This window comes from Pantherophis guttatus, chromosome 2 (assembly GCF_059756535.1).
Source record: "Pantherophis guttatus breed Tessera chromosome 2, ASM5975653v1, whole genome shotgun sequence".
Lineage (NCBI taxonomy): Eukaryota > Metazoa > Chordata > Lepidosauria > Squamata > Colubridae > Pantherophis > Pantherophis guttatus.
Genome location: NC_142064.1, coordinates 188,617,162 through 188,640,316, shown reverse-complemented (window position 1 = coordinate 188,640,316; position 23,155 = coordinate 188,617,162). Strand labels below are relative to the sequence as shown.

Sequence of the window (23,155 nt, the reverse complement as noted above, 5' to 3'; positions counted from 1 at the left end):
CAGGTATAGTTGCTAACTCATCAACACCTGATCTCTATTTTTACTGACTTCTGACTCATAACCTATTATTTCTTAATAACTATTCAGACTGAGGTGTCATAGTGTAATTACTTTTTTTTTTGCTAATGTATATTGTTTGCCTTAGGTTTAGAGAGTTTAATCTAAGGTTACAAAGACGGCTCCATTACTTTCCACAGCTTTCCAAGGGTGTTTCTCTTGATGTCTTGATTCATGTTTCCCAGCTGTCCTTGTGTTTAATGTCTTCTTAGAATTTAAATCAGTAAAGGAAGGACTTTATAGGAAGTCTCTTTAATGAGCTGGTCAGCAAGATTTTTTTGTATATAAAGCCCTGTTCGCTCCCAAGAGTGGGTTTTACATTATCTGCATAGAAACAGCAATGGCTTCTTGACAATATTTCCTTCCTTTTTACCTTCCTCCTCCTGTGGGTAACATGAATGGCCAAGCTTATGTAACCATGTTGTCATTAGTGTTTTTCATAAACAGGAATATAATTTCCTAACGCTTGTTAACTACATAAATACAGAAAGCTAAAAAAAAACTAGGAGGAGGATGGGAAAGAACGGAGGTTGTAGGAAGAAATATAACACAGGGTGGAATTTTAGTTTAAGATATAGGCTACAGTGGGAAGTTAAACTTCAGTGCTACAGAAAAGGAGATATTTTAGAGGAACTATGAATAAAGAGGAGGCACTCTCCCTGCGGCTTGAACTTCCTCCTGAAAAAAACGCAGAGGGTCATAAAGCTGTGTGTGATTAAAGGATTCTTCTTAATTTTATTCTTCTCTGGGCTCTTCATCTTCAAAATTTGGGTTGTAAGCTGTGTGGACTAGGTGAAGGGAAATATCTTTGTTCATGAGTTAGTCTTTGAAGTTCTATTAACACAGGAGATGTGGGTTATTTGCCATTGATAGTAGAGTGACCAAATTAATCCTTGAAGAAATTAAACAGAAGAGATGGCAATAGCAATAGCACTTAGACTGATATACTGCTTCACAGTGTTTTACAGTCTTCTCTAAGCAGTTTACAGAGTCAGCATATTGCCCCCAATAATCTGGCTCCTCATTTTACCGATTTCAGAAGGATGGAAGTCTTAATCAACCCTGAGCCAGTGAGAATCGAACTTCTGAACTGCTGGCAGTTGGCAATTGGCAGAATTAGCCTGCAATACTGCATTCTAACCACTTTGCCACCACGGCTCTTGACTGCAGAACATAGAGCTAGGTGGAAGCTTTTCTCTTCTGGGGTAGAAAAGTGTGGGGAAATGATGAATTCTAATCTAGTATTTCTGTACGATTGTTACTCTGTTCTGGGCCCTTAATTGCTTAAGTTTCTTGTTCTCCCTTCAGCAGACAAGAAGGATATTGCAAGTGAAGGCAGATATATATATGTGTCCCAGGATAACGTTGCAGATCTAATCTGAGTCAATCACTGGGACCAGAGATTTCTTTTTCCAAGCTTACAGATTTATGCTGGAGCCTGTCTTCGGGAACTTCTCTGTCTCCAGAATGGGTTTCAGTTTAAATTCTGGAACACATTCTAGTCACACATTCTGGAGAGAAAGAAGTCCCCTGAGGATGGGCTCCAAAAGCTTGGAAAAGTAAATCTTTGGTCCCGGTGACTCAGATTGGTGTTGTGGTCCGCCAGTAACCTGCGGAGCTGGCAGTGGAGTCAGACAGTGAGGAGCTGGGGAGGAACATGGGCCAGTCCTGGAGTCTGGGGAAGGCCCAGACGAGGGCTCTGCGTCCAAGGCAGAGATGGAGCCAGGGCCATCTGGGAGTGATCCACGGACTCTGGAGCCCCCAGAATCGGACAGCAGAGAGGCAGAGGAACAGGAGGAGCCTGTTCCTAGTGCACACATATGCAAAGCTGCCAGAAGGCAAGAGCAGCTAAAGCAAAAGGGACGACTCAGGAGTAAGGCCAGGAGATGATTGGCCCCTCCCATAAGGCTTAAAAGAGAAATAAAAGCATTTGGCCCTTTTTGTAGGAAAGCAACGTTGCTGACTCTGTTTCCAGTCGGTGTCTCTTGTTTGTTTCTGAACTTTGTGGGGCTCTGCCAAGTAAGGCCTTTAGCAGGGTGTCAAAGAAGATAAAGGTTGGTGATTTTCCCAAAGGACTTCTTCCGAAGGACTTGTTTTGCAACTAATTGGGACTCATCTGGAAATGAACGTAATTCTCAGCTGTTACAATAAAATAGGTTTGTTTGGGACTAATTGTGTTTTGTAATGACTCAGTAAGCCTAGGTCACAACAATTGGGTCCTACAAGAAGGGTATTCCTTCATCTGCTTGGACTTCCTAAATTGACATGAAAAGCAATCCAGGCATGGAAACCAAAATGGTTGCCTCTTCCGAATCAGGAAGCCTGGACTAGCTTCAAAGGATAAGTAGTAACGGTGAATATCCAGGAATGATTCAGACCCTCTCTGTATTCAAGAGGGATGCTGTCATTCCTTGATTTACAACCACAACTGAAGTTACAATTTCAGTTGTAAGTTGTGATGGTTGTTAAGTGTGTCACCGTGTGACATACATGATTTTATGGTCATTTTTGCAGCAGTGAGGAAGTGAACACTGAAGTCGGAAAGCAAACCTATTGTTCTCTATAGGGCATTTTGGGCAAGAAATTGGTAGTAAATGCTGTTTTCCCATTTAAAAACTTCATAAATGTTGATCATGTGACCACAGGACACTGCAAACAGCCATAAATTGGCCTGGTATCTAGCATCCAAAATGCAGGCATGTGATTGTGTGCCTGGGTGGGGGAAGCAGTTGTCAGAACTTTGAATCCAGGTCACAGGTCCCTTTTATTGTTGTTGTTGTTGTTGTTGTTGTTGTGTGATCACAAAGCAACCGGTCATCAGTCAAGGACTATCTATCATTCAATCTGTGTCCTCCTGTGGTTGAGAACAACCTTTTTTTTTTAAAGCACAGCTGTAAATTATATAAACTCCACTCCATGCTGAACAAAAGAAACATGTCTTTAATATTTAATACATTTGTGCTTCAGCTGTAAAACGAAAGAAGGATATTAATGCCTGATTTCGAGTGATAAATAGAAATCAGGAGTACAATGTCTTCTGCTTCCATTCCTCACCTGAGAAATATGGCTATAAATCAACAAAACACTGAGTAACAGAAAGAGAAAAGACCTTGTCCCACCTCCTCCTCCATCTAGCCTTACTCTAGCTAGACCCACAAATTTGGTTCAGAGTGAAACATGTGTTTGAATATTTTCATCAGGCATCTAAAGATGGAAAGAGAAAGCACAGCAACTCAATGGGAGGAAGTTCCACAATCATGCGGCAATTAACAAAGAGAATCCATGAGCTGTTCCAGATCACTGCCTGTCCATTTCCCACGTCTTAACAAATCAGTTTAGATGAAATTCCAATCCTTTTGTACAGGTAGTCCTCGACTTACAACAGTTCACTTAGGGACCGTTCAAAGTTACAACAGCACTGAAAAATGTGACTTCTGACCGTTTTTCACAGTTATGGCCTTTGCGGCATCCCCATGATCACATGATGAAAATTCAGATGCTTGGCAACTGGTTCATATTTATGACTGTTGCTGTGTCCTCAGGTCCTGTGGTCTCCTTTTGCGACCTTCTGACAAGCAAAGTCAACGGGGATGCCAGATTCACTTAACAACCGGGTTACTAACTTAACAGCTGCAATGGTTCTCTTAACAACTGTGGCGAGAAAGGTCATAAAATGGGAGAAAACTCACTTGGACAAATGTCTCACTTAACAACAGAAATCTTGGGCTCAATTGCGGTCATAGGTCGAGGACTATGTGTATTCCCTTAACCTTTTTCAAATCAAATTCTCATTTTTAAAGAATAGCATTCTTTCTTAGGCCTACCTAAATTTTTGTCACAGTATGATGACCCTGAGAGCTTGTGAGTCAATTGTCAAGTGTCCTTTGCACCCGCTCACAGGAGTTGTTCCCACAGCATCTAACCTTTTCTGGTTATGGCTTAACAACAATAACTATGTTATCTTCCTTTCTACAGAAAATCAATAAAATGCTAATATTTTCCTTCCCCACCCATCCTATCACTCTTCATATGTGCTACATTTTTATAATACTAATTTGCCTAGGGAAAGCAGATTGATTATAAAAAATAAATAAATAAAACTCTGATAACGCCTGGGAGCATCAGGATATGGCAATATATTAATAAACCTGCATCTATAAGCCTTTGGCTTGCTTGCCCTTTTAGACTGCTGGCTTGCTGACAGGGCATTCACCTTGAAGAGGAATCCTTCTGAGTAGCAATGATGAGAAATGAAAGAAAATTGGGTATAAGCTGTGCATCCACCAATTCTAGGACATAATTCTGTTAAGCTAAGGGAAAAGTATTATGAACTGGAGGAGGAAGATCAATTGTACATGTTGTTTTGTCCTGGTTTCAGGTAAAAATGTAATGTTGAAACACCACACATGCAGTGAGGTGAGGTGAGGTGAGGTGAGCAGAAACAAATGTCTCCTATGGAAAACAAACTGCTCCTTAGACTATAACAGCACGGATGAGTTCATGTTACAGCCAGATTGGTGGTTTCGAATGAGAATGTGAAATGAGAAACTGTGGCTTTTCACTATCAGCTTAGATATGTGCCCGATTTTAAGGATTCTGAAACCAGCCAGTAGATGGAGCATTCCACTGGTGGACAAAAAGTACTTCACAACATCTGGAAAACTGCTGTAAGCTCGCCTGCCTGTTAGGTATGTTTGGTCTCTGGGGTCATTCTGAAAGGCAGGTCAGGTGTCATGTGTGAATTAGAAGTGCAGATGGATGCAGATTTGCAAATGCAAATACACCAGAATACCAATGCCTTTTTGAGAGCTGAGAAAAAACACATCCACACAGGACTGAACTGGATTGTAGACCCCAATGTACAAAGCTCCAAGGGGCACCATCAGGACAAAATGGTGTTGCGTCTCTATCCCTACTTCTTTCCTCAGCAGCGCGGAACGAGAAACGTACATATATATAATATATATTGGAAAAATTCAAATTTTGTTTTAAATTCTCAGATTTACACATTTAATAACCTGCATATATCTTTCCAGTTCATCCATCTCAAGAACCTGGCTGGTTGGAAGGAACCTTGAATGGGAAAATAGGATTGATTCCTGAGAACTATGTGGAGTTCTTATAACTGGACATGTTCATAAACAACCCTGCTGAGCTTTACATGGTATCCATGACAACTGATTAAGAGTATTGTAGATCGTTTGCTGTTTACGACTGTGAAAAGCAAGGTGAAGGACTCTGATACCTGTTCAGAAGAATGTTCATGTAAATAAAAAAAAAAGTATGTCTCTCTTTATATAATGTGTTGTTTGCACAAAAATGCAGCCGACAAAAGCTGGAAAGTGTTCTGCTGGGAGAAGTGTTAATGCCACATTTCAAATTATGTTTTGTCCTAGACAAGATATTAATAGGATATGTGTAAATGTAGTAGCTTAAATTGAGCATGATTACTGGAGACAATTTAACTGGAATTCTACATATACACAGATATACAATCTTCCCCCCACCAAAAAAGAAAAAAGAAAGAAAAAAGAGAAGAGAAGAAAAGAAAAACAGGCAGAAATTGCAGAATTAGCTTTTTGGTGTCCTATATATGTTGGCGCCCAGGAAAGATCAGAAGGACAAAGATTTAGTTTTCCACTGCCTGGCAAAAACAAACATTGAATTTCCTGGGAAGAAAGCATGCCTGTCCCTTTTATCTTTAGCAAGTAAAAATAATGTTCATATTGATCAAGCCACTAATAGCTTTCTTTTGCAGAGACTGGCTGTCCTTGATAGGGTTCACTCCATCCTCAGCATATAAATAATTCCTATAACGAGAAATGCATCATTGCATGTAGACCAAAAACAACACACAGCAGTACACATACTTTTACTTAGTTAATATCAAAGCAAGACATGGAACCAGATTTGAATATTTTCCACAGCTTGCATACATCGATGAAGATTCTAGTCATCCAGGTGGAGTTGTCTGGAAGCAGCAAAATGTTTCAAACCAACAAGAAAAGAAATCCAGTTGCCATGACTCAACTTCCATACAGCCTGTCTTCCCCCCCCCCCAAAGAATCATCAGCATTATAAATCAAGTCATATTTTGGACCAAAGCACATGAAAACTTTCTCACTCTTTTAATCAAAAACTTTTTTAAAGGTCTGGCTGAAATCCCTGCAATGTTTTTCAGGCAGGCCTACCCTTCCTAGAGGTGAAATAGCAGCTTGTTTATATTAGCACTTAAAAGCAGGTGACCTGTGTTCTCTCTGTTGTCACCAGCACAAGTTGTAGAAACAAGTACCCACATTTTCTGGAGTATTTCTCAGTTTTGGGGATCTTTGTTACTTCACTACTGTTTTCTGAAGTGTTGCCTCCTGTTTATTTAATAGACTGGCATGTACAGGCTGCAGTTGCCCTGTACGCTCAATTCTCTTCAAAGCTTGTATTTATTATGTAGCCTAGTAACAATGTTCAAACTTGTGTGCGCGCGCGCACAAACACACACTCACTCACTCTTACAATTTTAAGATTTTCAACTCTTCGTAATTGATGTCTTTCGGTAAAGGCTATCTTGGTGAAATATCTATTTAAGGCACATTAACCTTTATCTGAAGTTGTTCTCCAGATGTATTGTACATTATTTTTCATAGCTGTATGTAGATTTTACACTTAAGGAAAACCGTGTTATTTGAAAGCCAAACATTTCTGATACTGTGTTTGTATTTTCTTTTAAATAGAAGTGTTTAACTTGGAATTTTATGCTTTTTTCCCCCTGCCTTGCTCTGCTGTGTTTTCATACATTCATGGCCATAGACAAGTTTCTGGTTTAATATGTGCTTTTTAATTTAATCCTAAATTGTTCAGTGGTAACATAGCTGTATTTTTCACTGACCTTTGTTTTAAAATTGAAGTGTAAATATGACAATTTGAAATATGTTGAAGTAAAAGATTTTTATATATTCAGATTTTTAATGGAAGTGTGGACATTTGAAAAGTATTTAACAGGAGATGCGCAATGTGTATGCCAAAGGTTGAGTACGTAGCCTTCTCTGCTCAATTTTATCTGACACCTTTTTTGCACAGCAGCTGGTGTTAAGCTTTGCACATCTTTAATCTGTTTTAAGAATTATTTCGTGAATGTTTTTGAAAGAGAATAGCAGGTACCACCTCCTCGGATGCTTAGTTCATGTCAAAGGTCTTGTATTTATTGAGCAACTGACATGCATATTGTATGCAGTTTTTATGGCCGTTTGAATTTTTACATTTTTGGGGAGGCATTTAATAGGCATTTCAGATTCCTAATGGTAGAATCATACATCATTGCCATCATCATCATCCACATATCACTTTTTTGGAGATGTTGCCTGTCTCTTTATAAAATACGCACATTCACTTACACACATGATGGGAACAATTAAGAGTTAGACTAGGGCTTAGACACCATCCACAAGCAGATTAGTAGTTTCCATCCTCATTTACCACGTTTTCCCCAAAATAAGACCCTGTCTTATATTTTTTTGAACCCTGAAATAAGTGCTTGGCCTTATTGCCATGTGCTCAAAAGCCCAATTGGACTTATTATCAGGGGATGTCTTATTTGGGGGGAAACAGGGTAATATTCTGACAATCCAGAGCTAATCTTAACTATAGTATATTAAAAAGATTCATAATCCATTATTTGAAATTGGCTTGTTTCAAGCATTTTTGTGGAATGTAGTTATAAGAATATTTCTGATTTTTTTTTCCACAAATCTTTCCAATTCATGGGTTTTTACTTTTACAGAATGGAGAAATAATTTTAAATTCCATTACAAAGCTCTTAGTGGAATGGACATCCTCTCATTTCTCTTCCAGAACCTAGTCTCCAAACAAAGCCATTTACTTTCAAATGTATATATAGCTAAGTGTAACCTAACTACCACGTATACTTATTTCTCCCACTTGAGGTACTGCCCAATGGGACTAAAAGCAATTTAACGACAGAATGTTAATTTTTTTCAGAGCAAACAAGTTTCTCTCCCTCAGAAGCTGCAGTATGTATTCAACTTAAATAATATTATCTAATAAACTAAGTATATGTTTCTATCTATATACTACCCTATCACTAGGATATGTATATGACACTATCATATACTACCACTGCACATTATTATTCTAGGATTCATTTTTTTAATGACAAATGTAATTGATCTTTTTGTTTTATATATTATTAAATTTGTTTATGGCCCATCTTGCAATTTTAGGTGATGCCGAGTATAATACCTATACTCTTAATAAGGGAATATTTTTCCATTATTAAGGCTTCCAAACACACCTAATGTACATACATTACAATATTTTGAACTTCACCCCCTGTTTCTTGTAACTGTGTTAGTTCATAAAGTTGAGACTATCTACCACAGAAATTTTACATATCTACTCAAACTAAACTACTAAACTAGAGATCTGCAATGTTTATCTTCTTTTCCCTCTGCAAGATATGTTACACTGAAGCAGAAAGAGATGAAACATTCTGAAAGCAAAACTAGCAACTTTTTAAAACCTGCCTCCTATCAACCTTTAGCCTACGCCCAAATAAATTCTATTTCTGTTTCCTATTCAAAGCTGCCTTGAAGCTTTACATGCTCTTTGCTCACTGTATGACAAGAACTGGAATAAATGCAAGGTATCCTGCTTGTACCCGGATGGTGTAAATTAATACTAAGAAATATGGTTTCTGGTAACAGTACTTTGGTACTGAGCTTTATAATTGTTATGTAAACACATAGGTTGAAAAGAATTAACTGAAAAGATACACAGTCCCCCAAAGGCATCTAGATAGCTCAGAGGTTGCATTATTTTGATACCTACAGCCTAGTAACCGAAGTTGATTAAGGCTCGTTCCGCTAAGTAAACAAATACTTCTACAATTTTTCAGGCTAAGTCTTTTTTCAAGGACCTGTGTAAAGTTTTAACTTAGACATTGTTCAACTATCAGATTTTCTTTTTAAGAGACTGCTATCCTCAGGAAGAGAATGCCTCCACAGTTATTGGCCCCAATAATCTCTGAATTTATAACACTTCTTTTGTATATCTTGGAAGCTAGACCAATTTTTCTACTACCAGTTCTGTGGGCGTGGCTTGGTGGACACGGTGTGGCTTGGTGGGCGTGGCAGGGGAAGGATACAGCAAAATCTCCATTCCCATTCCACTCCAGGGGAAGGATACTGCAAAATCCCCATTCCCTCCCCACTCCTGAGGGAAGGATACTGCAAAATCTCCATTCCCATCCCACTCTGGGGCCAGCCAGCAGTGGTATTTGCCAGTTCTCTGAACTAATAAAATTTCCACTACCGGTTCTCCAGAACCTGTCAGAACCTGCTGGATTTCACCCCTGGGCTAGACCAACTTGAGGAACTAGTAAGGAAAAGGAATGTAACTCCTTTGAGGAGCATTATCTCCCCCACCGCTATGGATTTGACAACTGGACCAGTCCTGCTCCCAGTTTCAAATATGTAAACACATGCAAAGGAGATAGAGAAGGATTCACAGGGGTATTACTGTACGACTTCCTGTCTCTTCTATCCACCGTTTTCAATCCTGCAGATTATACAAGATTATGAGAATTCATGTAGCTTTGGGGTTGTGGTTTTTTTAATTAGTTACCAGATTCAAGATCTTCCACTCTTTCTAGTCCGATCTGTGAAAGCAGGAAAGGACTTGTATAAGCCTCGTCCTTTTTCCTGTTCCAAAGAAATGTCCTTCTGAAACTATGGAAAAAAGGAATTGTGTCAAGTAATTATAATCAGTAATCAATTGAGGGGGTTGTTTATTTAATAGCAGGACATCTGGATCCAATAAAAAGTTCAACTAAAGCATCTCTGCCCATCTGAGTCATAATAAAGATTTGAATTGGGACAAATGAATGCCTAATCAATAAAACGTTCATACATCTTTTTTTCCCCAAGCAGATGTTTTCATGGCAGCATTGCCTGTTCACCTTTCTAGATGGAGATATATTCCTGGATTTATCCTCATATAATGTCTAAATCAACACAGCTTGATAAATAAGTTGCTGAGATGTTTAGTTTTGTTTTGCAAATTGAGTAGGAATTTTATGGTTCTTTGTGGCAGTTTCTTCTGGAGTAAATATTTATCTGTAGCGGTATGACTAATTTTACTTTCGTTTCATTAACTTGCAGCTTTAGATGAGGGAGGGGGGATCTAGAGAAAATTAAACTGGTTGAATAACAAATTGGTAATTTAAAGCATACAATATTTATATCAAATAATTACAGTGCACAATTACACTTGATAGCTTAAATAGCATGTTTCATAATTGTTAATTAAAGTAATGGATGCTGTTTTGCAAATCTTTTTCTTCATTTTCAGTTAATATTTAAAAAATAATAATACCTAGTGAGGATAATATACAGTTTCTAATACAGAGGTGATAGTTTTTGGCACATTTGTAAACAGCATCACTGCGTTAATTTATGATACGTTTCTGTGTTTATAAAAGCAACATTTAGTTTTTCATTTTTTTAAAAAAAATGATACAATGAACAGGGTTCTCCCAACAGAATGATTTAAAGCAAAAGGAAGAAAAAAGCTTGTCAGGCCACAAATCTTTGTGAAGCAAAGTAGACTCACTAGCACTTAGACTTATATACTGCTTCAAAGTGCCTTACAGGCCTTTGTAAGCAGCTTACAGAGTCAGCATATTTCCTCCCCAAATCTGGGTCCTCATTATACCAACCATGGAAGGCTGAGTCAATCTTCAGCTGATTAGGATCGAACTCCAGGCTGTGGGCAGAGTCAGCCTGCAATACTACATTCTAACCACTGCACCACCACAGCTCATGGTGAAGAGAAAAATAGAACTGAGGTATTTTTTGCAAATCTTACCAAGGAGGAATGGTGTACAGGCAAGGAAAAAGCTGCCTTCTCCTTTAGGTCTGGCTAGATTCTGCATAATTTTTGTTCTATAACAAGCTTCCTCAAATTCAGCTAACTTAAATGTGTATAAGATGAAATTGGTAGTTGCCAAGTTGTCAATCCTTCTGTACTAAAAAAGCCGCTGAGATTTTTGAAGATGACAATATTACATCATCATTTTTGCAGCCTGGGTTCTTTCTGCAGCATCTATCGTCATACTTGGGGGTTGCACCTAACAACAGACTTCATATAGAAGAGATCAGTGGTGGGTTGCTACCGGTTTGCCCGAGATTGGGCGAACCAGTAGCAGCGGTGGTGGGAGGCTTTGCCCACCCGCCCAGACGCTTCTGCGCATGCGCAGAAGCGTCATGCACGCCCACGAGCGAACCAGTAGCAATGGGTTTTGAAACCCGCCCCTGGAAGAGACAATATATTTCAAACGAAATGCATACTTTCTATGTCACAGGATCTAGAATTCATTGCACTTCCGTGGTTTCCATTCTACTGGGAAAGCCAAAATCCCTATGCCACATAAAAGGATTATTAAAAATAAAAACTGGGGCAGCTATTTTTGCTTATCCATTTCAAAAATAAATAAATAGAACCCATTTGAACCCCCCAACCAAGCTGGCATTTATTTCCACAGGAACCAAGAGGAGAGATTCAGTAACTTCTCTCCAATGGGAAAACACGCCATCTAGAAGGTCTGTAGAACTTCACCACTGCCAAAAGGAAAACTGTTTTATGGTGTGTCCTTTAATTATACCGTTGAACTAAAAATAAATTTGGAATCCAGAGAAGTCTAGAGCTGCTATGAAATCAGCACAAATTCATGATGGCTTATGGCTAAGACAAAAAACAAAAGAGTAAAGATTCCTTAGGCTTCATTCAGGCAATAATAATTTTTTTTAAAGATACAATAAAGATTAGTGTTCTGGCACCTTAAAGACTGATTTCTTTAAAAAAGATTGTGTGAATTAAAGTCTACAGGTAATCCTCAATATACAACCAGACATTTAGTGAACATTTGAAGTTACAACAGCATTGAAAAAAGTGACTTGTGGTTTTTCCTCAGGACCAGTGCATCATCCCCATGGTCACATGATTTGGACGCTTGGCAACTGGCATGTTTTTATGATGGTTGCAGGGTCCTGGGGTCATGTGATAACCTTTTGCGATCTGACAAGCAAAGTCAACGGGGAAGCCAGATTCACTTAACAACCATGTTACTAATTGAACAACTGCAGTGATTCACTTAACTCTATGGCAAGAAAGGTTGGTAAATGGGGCAAAACCTACTTAACAACTGTCTTGTTTAACAACAGAAATTTTAGGCTCAATTGTGGTCATAAATTGAGGACTACTTGTGTTTCATTAAATGCATGGAATATAATTCTGAAAAAGGATATATGCACACACATACACACATAAGGCAGCATTGGGAAAGTGGTCAGAAAGAAATGGTGAGGAATAAGGTAAAGGAAATGATTAGCACATGCGTGCTAATCATTTCCGGCTCTAGGGGATGTGCTCATGTCTGTTTCTAAGTCGAAGATCCAGCGCTGTCTGAAGATGTCTTCGTGGTCATGTGGCCAGCATGACTAAACGTCGAAGGCTCATAGAGCACTGTTACCTTCCCACCAAAGTGGTCCCTATTTTTCTACTTGCATTTTTTACTTGCTTTCTAACTGCTAGGTTGGCAGAAGCTGGGACAAGGAACAGGAGCTCACCCCGTTACGCGGCTCTAGGGATTCGAACCACTGAACTACCGACCTTCTGATCAACAAGCTCAGTGTCTTAGCCACTGAGCCACCACATCCCTTGGTGAGGAATAGTATTGTCCTAATAATATTTAGGGTATTACAGGCATTCCTGCAGTAAATACTTATTTCACATTAAAGTTATGATAAGAATTTGGTCTGTCAAGAGAAGCCAGCTTTTTTGGGGGGGAGGGGTGACTGGTGGGAACCTGAATAGAAACTTGTGAAATTTGGAAATCTTTGGAGAAACATATTGCTATGGAAGCTTTCAGTGTTTCTCAACCTTGGCAACTTTAAGATGTGTGGATTTCAATTCCCAGAATTCCCCAGCCAGTCATGAGAAACACTACTTTAACTGATAGTATCACAATTGCCTCCTGAGAAGCCGATGAGTGTTGAGGGTTTTGACTGTCTTTTTGGCAGCTAAAGTTGGCATTTTCTATGAACTGTGGTGACCTGAGAGCCAGCCTTATCCAAGGGCATACTTAATGTTAGCAGTATTACTACTCTGAGCCTTTTTCTTGCATCCATTATTTCAATTGCTCCAAAGAATCCGAGGCTAAATGGGCATGTAACACTGTCTGCACAAGATTTATGGGACCTATGTATCTTATGTTAGAAATTACCTCATTGCTCCTGAGAAGCCCTTTTGTCAGGTCACTCCTCACAAGAGACGATGTCTGGCAGCTTTTCTGTCTCTGACATAGTTTATTTATCCAGCTAAGGAAATATTACAAAGGAAAATAAACCTGATGACATTTTTCCTTCCAGAAATATCTCTGAAAAAAGCTTAGGTACATGGACTTCGACTATATATACAAAGAGAGACACAGAATTATGGCTTGCATTATTATTATTATTTTTTCCTGTTCTTTGGTGGGGAAATAACTGATTCTTTCATATTATGTGGATTCAAGAGAATCACTTTGCAGAGCCGTAATGGAACTGTTTTGGGAAGGACCGAAAAATTGGACATTATCCCAAAACGTCAAGATCTGCCTTCATGCAAGACTGGGAGATTTTAAGTTGCTGGGGGACTTTTGCACCTGCTTTTAGCCATATCCGTAGACCTCCTCTAGGCTGCATATTAGGTATTCCTCTGAGGAGCTTCCTAAAAGAGCTAGGGATGATTTTTTTTTTCTTGAATCTTGGCCAAAGTTCCATCTTGGTTTATCCTGCTGTATTAGTTGCTCATCTGAAAAAGCAGCTGGCTCAGTGTCAGAGCTATGCCTTTAGTAGAAGTCACTCAGCTGGTGACCTTTCCAGACTCTGCCTGCGCAGCCTCTCTTAATACTGCATCGATCAGGAGTTGCTGAACTCCAAGGGCAACAAAATACTGGGCCATTTGTGATTCCCAGACGAACACGATAGGCTCAGGTTCTGCTGATTGAGATCATCCATTATTCCTTGAGTGAGAATTGGAGTACGGGTGGGGTGATAGGGGGGGAAGAGTTAGCTTTCTGGGAAGTTAAGCACTGTTATTTGACTGTGCTGCTGTGGCAGGAGGAGAGCGGTATGTATCCATGCAGTCGGAGGAGAAGCGTGGCATGCTATTCATGGGGGAATAATATCTGGCACCCGTTCAATTTGCTGTGCCTCCATTACGTGGCTTGCAAAGAGGTTTTTCAGCACAGAGCAGCCTTGCCAAGAAAAATGCGGTGCACAAGGTCCATCCGTAGGTAATGCAGCGAGATTGAGATTCTGGGAATGGAGAGAGCAGAGCACGAGTTCTCCTTGTTGATCTTCCAGAGATAATGCCGGGGCTAAAATTAACCCTGCCAAAGTCCAGTAGTCTAGCCAGCCCCTCCCTGTTCTTTGGCTTGCTGTTTCTCTTGAAAAAAGCAAAACCCATGGAAGCTGATGTAACATAGGTGGGGTGAACTCTGACTTAGATGGCTGGGACATTTTGCTTGGCTTGCCCTTCTCCAGGATGCCCTGAGTCTAGATCGTCACTTCCAAGAATTTGGGCCAGGGTGAGCCAAACTTAATGGATTGATTTTTATTTTTTTTTATCCATGGCTAAAAGGCTGCCTGCACATCTCATTTAGGACTTTGTTCCTTTTTGTTATTGAAGCCCCTGAAGCCCCTTTTAGTGCTTCGATAGGATTGATAGGCTTGCTAATATTTTTTTGCTCAGGGGTGTGTGTGTAAAAATCAAGATGGCAGCCATGAATAATGTTACATATTGAATAGGAGTGAGCATAGGCTTCACTCAGGTCCGCCAATCTGGCGGGAAAATACTCAAACCCCATTGGCCGACCTGTCTGACAGCTCCCTCTAAAAGGGCAAGCAGTCAGACGAGCTGGCAGCTGGGTTGTACTGATCTACTAATAAAGAACTGTTGTTGCTGTCCTGTCTCTTCCATTGCTCAATCTAACAAATAGGTCATCATAGCCTGACCTTTTTTTAAGTATATCATGGTTATGGTGGCCATCTTGAATGTTTTGAAACATGTGCATGCACACATACGTATACACTGCCCTTCTTGGTTCACATTAGGAACGGATTTCTTTGCTTAGCTGGAGGAGAGATATACCTGAGAAATGATCTTCTGTTCCATAAACAAAGCAACTATGGAAACAAGGAATTATTGGAAAGCCTTGATACCTTCAGATTTATTCAGACAAGATGGGACCCCACCAATGCCTTTCAGATGCCATGCCAGTAGCAGCTGTGTGCAATTGTATCGCCTGTATTCATGACCCTTCAGTACCCCGAGCACCCCACTGCCCCTTTGCCCCAAATGGTTTTGGCTGTGGCTCACCTACAAGGTCAGATAAGGGCAGATAGATTCCTTGGCACAAGGTTTAAGGACATTCTGTTGCTTGCTGCTAAGTGCAGAGACTTTCCATGAATTTCTAGCTACCAAAAACACTCAGAAGTGCCTCATGTTTAAAAAAAAATTATCCCAAGATTATTATTATTGTTATATTCAAGGCAGTGAACACATCTAATAGAGGTAGTCCTTGACTTAACAGCAATAACTGAGCCCAAAATTTAAGTAAGACATTTGTTAAGAGAGCTTTGTCCCATTTTAGGACCTTTCTTGCCAGAGTTGTTAAGTGAATCATTGCAGTGGATCATTTAGTAACCTGGTTGTTAAGTGAATCTGGTTTTCCCATTCACTTAGCTTGTCAGAAGGTCACAAATCGTGATCACATGACCCAGGCACACTGCAGCCGTCATAAATCTGAACCAGTTGCCAAGCATCTGAATTTTGATCACATGATCGTGGGGATTCTGCTAAGGTTGTAACTGTGAAAAACTGTCATAAGTCACATTTTTCAGTGCTATTGTAACTTGAATGGTCACTAAATGAACTGTTGTACGCTGCGGACTATCTGTATTCCTTCCTTCTCCTATTTTCCCTACAGCAACAATCCTGTGAAGTGGAGAGTGACTAGCCAAAGTCACCCAGCCGGCTTTCATTCCTAAGGTAGAACTAGAACTCACCATTGCCTGGTTTGTAAGCCAGCACCTTCACCACTAAACCAAATTGACTCTGGGTCATACAGTTGGCCCTGACTCTGCCCGCTTTTAGGAAGGTGGTTAAGACTTGGCTGTTTCCTGTTTCATTCAGGGTGAACAAAGTCCTCAATTGCACACTGTAGATTTCAACACTGATTGTCGTTTTTATATTAATGGGATATGCTATGTAATGTATAACGCAAGCCTGCGGTATCAGAAATGCATGTGGGTTTTTCAGAAAACATTTGCAAGTTTCTTTTCTCAGTTTTTCCCAGCAAGGCCGTGGGAAGACTTGACTGGACCTTGAAAGACGGCTGTGCAAAAAATCCCCTGTGTGGGCCGTGCAATATTGATTTTAAACCAACAGCTTTAAGACAGAGACAAGGAGGTGTCTGACTCCCTTGCTGATGTTATGATTAGAAGGTGCATTATATTTTAATGACTTCAATTAGGGAAATTGGAAAGCTTTAAGCAAGTGCAGCTTAAGAAGCTTCTGCTAATTAGACTTTAATAGACCTTAATATTAACAACAACAACCAAATTCCTGGTTTGTTTTGTTTCGTTGCCTGTTTCAAACTTCTACTTTTCTTTCTTTTCCCTGGCTACTGAGGCAAATATTTGAATAAGGGCGACAAAAAAAAAAAAAGCTGGCAAAAAGCTTGTAACCTAAACCTGCCTTTCTGAAGGCTCCATAAGGCAGGGCCTAGTCACTGCCTATTGCAAATCCTCCCTCAGGTAATGAAGTTTAGTCTAGTTTATAACCTCATGGAGAAGAGGCTTGGCAGCAGCAACTCCGCTCTAAAACTCACTGACGCACAAAGCTAGTAGCCACGGGCAGACAGACAGGCTCTGCTGTCAGCAAGCTATTTTTCTCTGTCTAGCTAGGACAAGGCAATGGGAATGGAGTGTGTTCCAGAACTTAAACTGAGATTAAATTGCTGGTTCTGAGCCTGTTGCTCTTGAAGAAAACCTGTGCAAGCTCTCTATTCCCTAGGCAACTGCTTCTTATAAAATGTAATTTTCCTAAGAGCAAAGTTCAACAGAATAAATCCAGGGTGATTTTCTGTTCTTCCCTTTTGCTGATAGGAAAATACTTCTCTCAGATCGGCTTTGGGCTGTATTGTCCCTTCCCTGTCAGAAGAGTTGCATTCAAATGCTTTGATTTTGATTTATTGGCAGACCAAATGTTTTCATGTTTTCAGAAGTATTATATAAAACTCTAGTATCTTAATGGTATAATTCAGGCTTGTCTGCAGGGTGTGTGTGTTTGTGTATATCTCCAAATCTGTAAGATTTGGAGGGTAGAGATGTCATGATCCAAGCTCTTCCCCTTTGGTGCACATAGCAAGAATTTGATTGTAACACTTTGTCCACCATCCAGCAAATTTTGACACAATTTTGATACAACCCTGCTATGTTGTATACATGCCTTCTATGTTTTAAAACACGGGTGTCGAATTTCTTTTTTAATTGTCAGCCGTCCTTTCCATGCTGTAGGCTTTTCAAATGCCTTGATTTTATTACAGCTGCTGGATCTTATTTCAGCTACCTAAGCAAGTCATAAACTATTAGCAGATCAAATTACATATATGTGAGCTACTTATTATGCAACTCAGAAACATCTCGATAGAATTTTTCACCCAAATATACCTCCAGTCCAACATTTGCCTTGCCCTTTTTTTTGTTCAATTTATTTCATACTGTTATCTCCCAAATCTCTAAGCTGAAAGAAATGTCAAACTGACCAATCATTTGAGAAGATGCAAGAAATGGCTGGAATCATCTATTGATGGATTGTGTTGCATTGGGACAGGAAGCTTTCGTGCCTAAACGAGAACTAGAACTCATGGGCTCCTAGTTTCTATTCCAGCATCTTAATCACTGCACCAAATTGGTCTTATGGTTGGCCATGACCCTGCAAGACTTTAGGAAGGGGGTTAAGATTTGACTATTTCCTGCAGCTTTGGGCTTTGGGTGAACAGAGTTCTCAGTTGATCTTAAGCTGTAGATTTTAGTTCTGATTACTATTTCAGTGTTAATGGGATATTTTGTTTTGTACTTCTTGATTATAGGAGGCTTCCCCCTCCCCCCTTCTTTGCTTTTTATATGCTACACAGAGCCATATAATTTTAGTTGGATGGCTACATGAATGCATAAACAAACAAACACGCTCTGTACGTTCTCCAAAGACAAAGTAACCTGCTTGCCTTCCTTCCCCATGATCTGATTGCCTTCTGTATAAACAAACTTAGCTGGTCTCTAAAAGCTAAGCAGGATTGGAGCTCCGGGAAACTGGTAGCTAAGAACCTAGAGTGAGAAGTTGACTTCCAGGTTTCCAAAACCATTACATGGATGTGATTGTGAAATCTCTAGTGGTTTTACTTGAATTAGAAACTTTTAAAAAAAGAAAGAACTCAGAAGTCCAATAGAAACCAGTCAGATGACTGAATGAGCTCCCGCTGGTGAGTCATTCAGTAGAAGAAGATTCTGTGGATACATTCTTCAGGAAGGGAGAAGCATTTTAAAATGTAATGTGTCAATGCTTGAGTAATGTTGGAATGGAGTAGAAAAGCACATTTCCTGTGGAATACACAAAGATTAGAGAAGATCACATACTAAAACGACATTCATGTTGTCTGCTACCACCTTCATTCAGATAAGAGTAAATTATCTGAAAATAGACTGTTCTGGAGCCAGAAGATCCCACCAAGCCCTGATGCCATCGGGATACTGTCCTCAGGGCCATTCCTATGGTAAAGACAAACCAAGTATTTCCCTGGATTTGAAGGAACGGAAATTACTACGCAGTACTGTATACATTTGTTTATAGTGAAACATGCTATTGACTTTTGAGCATCCCAGCTCTCCTTTCTCAGTTGGCATGCTTCATTTGCAGTCTTTGAAAGAGCTTTATCTTTCTTATGATTAAACTGTACTAGTGTTCTGAACCAATTTGCAACCTTCTGGATTCAGTCATTTGAGTTGGTAAAAAGACTTTTTAGCTAATTCTAATAAAGAGATTGGCCAATTGCTGTAAGCTGTAGCAAAATGTCTTTTTAAAATGCCTCTTTGAATCTTTGCAGGTTTAGCATCACCTTGCATGAGTGAACGGTGATTTATTTAGTTTATAGAAAATTTTAATGCAGAATACCTTTCTATTCATCGAATAGTTCTGAATTAAAATGTAGAAAATGCACTGAATTGATAGAACACAGTAAAATGGAGTCTGAGTCAGAAGAAGGTTTCCATACAGAATCAAGGACATTTTTCTCAAAAATACAGTTCTTTCACCAAAGAAATATAAATCTCTCTCTGCAGAGCAATCTAGCACTTTCCATTCTAGGCCCTTTCTACAGGACTTTCTCAGAAGATCATGCCACAGAAGATGTAGAAAGAGTGGTTGTTGTAATCTTGCAGACTCAACATCTCCAAAAGGTTCCTCTGCAACAGAAATCCTTGGTAAGGGGAGTGTACGTCGAACCCTGGCAACTTTCTTCAAGCAGATTGAAGCCACAATTGTTAAATGATCTATTACCCTTACTTTGGAGCCTTTCAATTCAGAGGTCAGCTGATCACGTAGAGCAGGGGTCCCCAAACTTTTGGACCTCAGGGACCACCAAGTTCATAATTTTAAATTTCGTGGACCACTAATACGAATCCAGCATGCCGCTTGCTGAAGCACCTGGACTCCCAGTGATGGGATGGGGTCCTCAGGCACTCTCCCTCCTTTCCCTCTCTCTCTCTCTCTCTCCCCCACTCTTTCTCTCTCATTCTCTCTTTCTCTCTCCCCCCTCTCTCTTTCTCTCTTCCCCCTCTCTTTCTCATTCTCTCTTTCTCTCTCTCTCTCCCACTCTCTCTCTCTCTCTTTCTGATTCTTTCATTCTGATTCTCTCTGTCTGATTCTCTTTCATTCTCTGTCTCTTTCTCTGTCTCTCATTCTCTCTCTCACTCTCTCTCTGATTCTCTCTGTCTCTTTCTCTCTCTCTCATTCTTCCTCTCATTCTCTCTTTCATTCTGTCTTTCTCTCTCTTTCATTCTTTGTCTCTTTCTCTCTCTGTCTCATTCTGATTCTCTCTCTTTCTTTCTCTCTCTTTCTCATTCTCTCTTTCATTCTTTGTCTCTTTCTCTCTCTGTCTCATTCTGATTCTCTCTCATTCTCTCATTCTCTCTCTCATTCTCTCTCTCTCTCATCTCATGGGCCAGCCAGTGTCTTGGGGGTGAGAGGAAGTCAAGCACCTCCCTGAGAGACCAAGGTGCGCGGAGCACCAACAAGGGCTGGAAGAAGTGTGGGACTCAGAGTGGTAAATGGTGACTGGTCCGGGGAGCAGCCAGATTTTGCTCTCCATTCCGAATGCCAGATCGGCCCCCTGCAAGCTCTTGTCTCTCAAGGAGCGCTCCCTGAAGTGGCGCTGGAAACTTTGGTCAGGCTCCTCGAGAGATGAGAGCTTGCAGGGGGCTGATCTGGTGTCTGCAATGGAGAGCAAAATCCAGCTTCTCTCTGCTGTAAGTGCGACATCAGGATTCCTGGTATATTTGCGGTGCAAGGCAGCCCTCATTTCCTGCCGCTTGGGACTCGGAGAGGTAAACAGTGTCTGGTTCGGGGAACAGCAGGATTTTGCTCTCCATTGTGGATGCCAGCTCAGCCCCCTGCAAGCTCTCGTCTCTTGAGGAGCCCAACCAAAGTTTCCCGCACCACTTCAGGGAGCGCTCCTCGAGAGATGAGAACTTGCAGGGGGCCGATCTGGCATCTGCAATGGAGAGCAACATCCGGCTGCTCCCTGGACCAGACGCCATTTACCGCTCCGAGTCCCAAGCAGCAGGAGATAAGGGCTGCCTTGTGCCACTGGCTGGCACAAATATACTAAGGTGGAATGCTGTTGTGCAAATGAAAGTAGTGCTTCGCTCCCCAGCTTCCAGCCATCGCAAACGCCTCTTCTTCCCACTTGTGCTGCCCCCTCCCCCACCACCACAATAGCACCATTCATTCCAGACGGCGAGGGCTGCGCTCCTTTTTCCGCATTGCACAACCTGCAAAAATGCAAAAATATGAAAATTTCTCCACGGACCACCAAAATTTTCTTGCGGACCACCAGTTTGGCGACCACTGACATAGAGTATAGGAGAAAAAAGGGAGGAAACTGCCAATTAAATGCTTCTAATGCATCACCATCCACCCAGGTTTTTACGCTCACAAGATCTGCCAGAAGCAAGGAGCTTGTTGATCTTTTTGTCCAGAGAATCCTACTTCAGACCAGGGGTGAAATCCAGCAGGTTCTGACAGGTTCTGGAGAACTGGTAGCAGAAATTTTGAGCAATTCGGAGAACCGGTAGTGGAAATTTTGAGTAGTTCGGAGAACTGGCGCCTCTGGTTGGCCCCATACTGGGGTGGGAATGGAGATTTTGCAATATCCTTCCCCCAGGAGTGGGGAGGGAATGGAGATTTTGCAGTATTCTTCCCCTGTCACACCCACCAAGCCACGCCCACCAAGCCACACCACACCCACCAAGCCATGCCCACAGAACTGGTAGTAAAAAAAATTGGATTTCACCACTGCTTCTGACAATAGCAATTCTAGGCCTACCATTCCCAGTGGATTTGGGAATCAATTGTCTGGGTACCAGAGCTCCAAGATCTGACCTTGAGAAATGTGTGTACTGTATAAGGAGCCATTCTAAGGGAACTCCAGCAGCTCCTGATTTTTCTCCTGACAAGCTTCAAAGTGCTGATTAGAATAGGAGCGGGCTGCTTCCCATTATGTGCCTAAACCTATCCCTGCAGCACAATTCCAACCTCCCCCCGCCCCAGCACATACCAAACCCCTCATGTTGGGTAACTGTATCTCCACCCAAAACCTGTTTAATGTAGGTATCTTTGGGGGATAACCATATAGCCCTTAACTGACTCCTTGGTTCATATTTACCTTCCTTTGCTGTTCACAGGTCAAGTTGGGCTCTCTTCCCCTACCCTTCTGCTACCCCATTAATCTAATACATTGGTTAATCAGACTCAATATAAACTTTTAGTTGAATAAGCCACATGTTTCCTGTGAAATTTCCTCATTTGAGGAGAGGCCTTTTCTCCTGCTTTTCCATCATCAAAGGCACATTATCCAGGCATTCTCAATGGCCGCTTCCCAGCTAAGGCCCTCCAGCTGACTTGTTCCTTGTTATTCATCTGTCAGCGGTCCAAGAGAGTCCTATTCAAGTGGGCATTGGCCATTTGGCATTTAAGCTGCTTTATCTGCTGAGCTGAATTTCCGTGGATCGGAGGTGATTTGTTTTTTTGCTTCTTGATGTGTTCTTAATGGCCCCCATTGTTTTAGATTATGTTTTGATCTATGTTTCGTCTGTTTTTATTTTTATTAAAGCTGACCACCTTGTGCCATTTGGGTGGCTCCGGTCTCTAGGTTACACACACAAGAGCCTCACAGTTCTTTGGTACACAATGCATGAGAAAACACTGACTTCTTAGCAGCCTCCTGGCAAACTGCCTCGGTTTGAAATCCTGTGCTGGGAGAGAGGAAGAAAAGGGCCCCGTCAAGAAGGAAAGAGAAATTAAACTTTGCGGCCTCATTTAAAGCTGTGCATATGTCCACATCAGACTCCCAGTATGAAGTTCCTTTCATGCTGGTATAATAATGATGAAATCATGTGCATGCGCTCGCAGGACAATTATTTCAATTTTAAGCACTTTTTGATTTTAATTAATTATTTTAAATTTAAGCGCTCATCCAGGAAAATTCTTTCTCCAGACATTAGGCCTATTGATCACTGCTAGGACTGGTGGAAGCCCAACAGGGCAATCCCATACATCATGCAGGGAAGAGTCAGGATGGTCAAATTATACCCCAGGTGTCAAAAGTAGCCCAGCCAGCCTCTAGCACATCACCAGACCCACTACTGGTATTAGCATCGCTGGTCTCCTCTCCCTCGCTGAATTGGCCATTATTGGCTCAGAACAC

General features: G+C 40.8%; 1 protein-coding gene across 3 annotated transcripts in view; it reads left to right on the top strand.

The window, feature by feature from the left end:
• Positions 1-16,162, top strand: part of ARHGAP26 (Rho GTPase activating protein 26) — a 266,010-nt gene extending 249,848 nt beyond the window's left edge. For 2 of the 3 annotated variants that reach the window (XM_034404907.3, XM_034404901.3), the window contains one exon: positions 5,094-7,013. In XM_034404907.3, coding sequence (XP_034260798.1) covers positions 5,094-5,182 — 89 coding nt within the window. In that variant the 3' untranslated portion in view covers positions 5,183-7,013. Of the gene's footprint in view, positions 1-5,093; positions 7,014-12,660; positions 12,790-16,099 lie in introns of those variants that run through there. The other variant, XR_009621680.2, reaches the window with a different exon arrangement.
• The last annotated feature ends 6,993 nt before the right edge of the window (positions 16,163-23,155 follow it).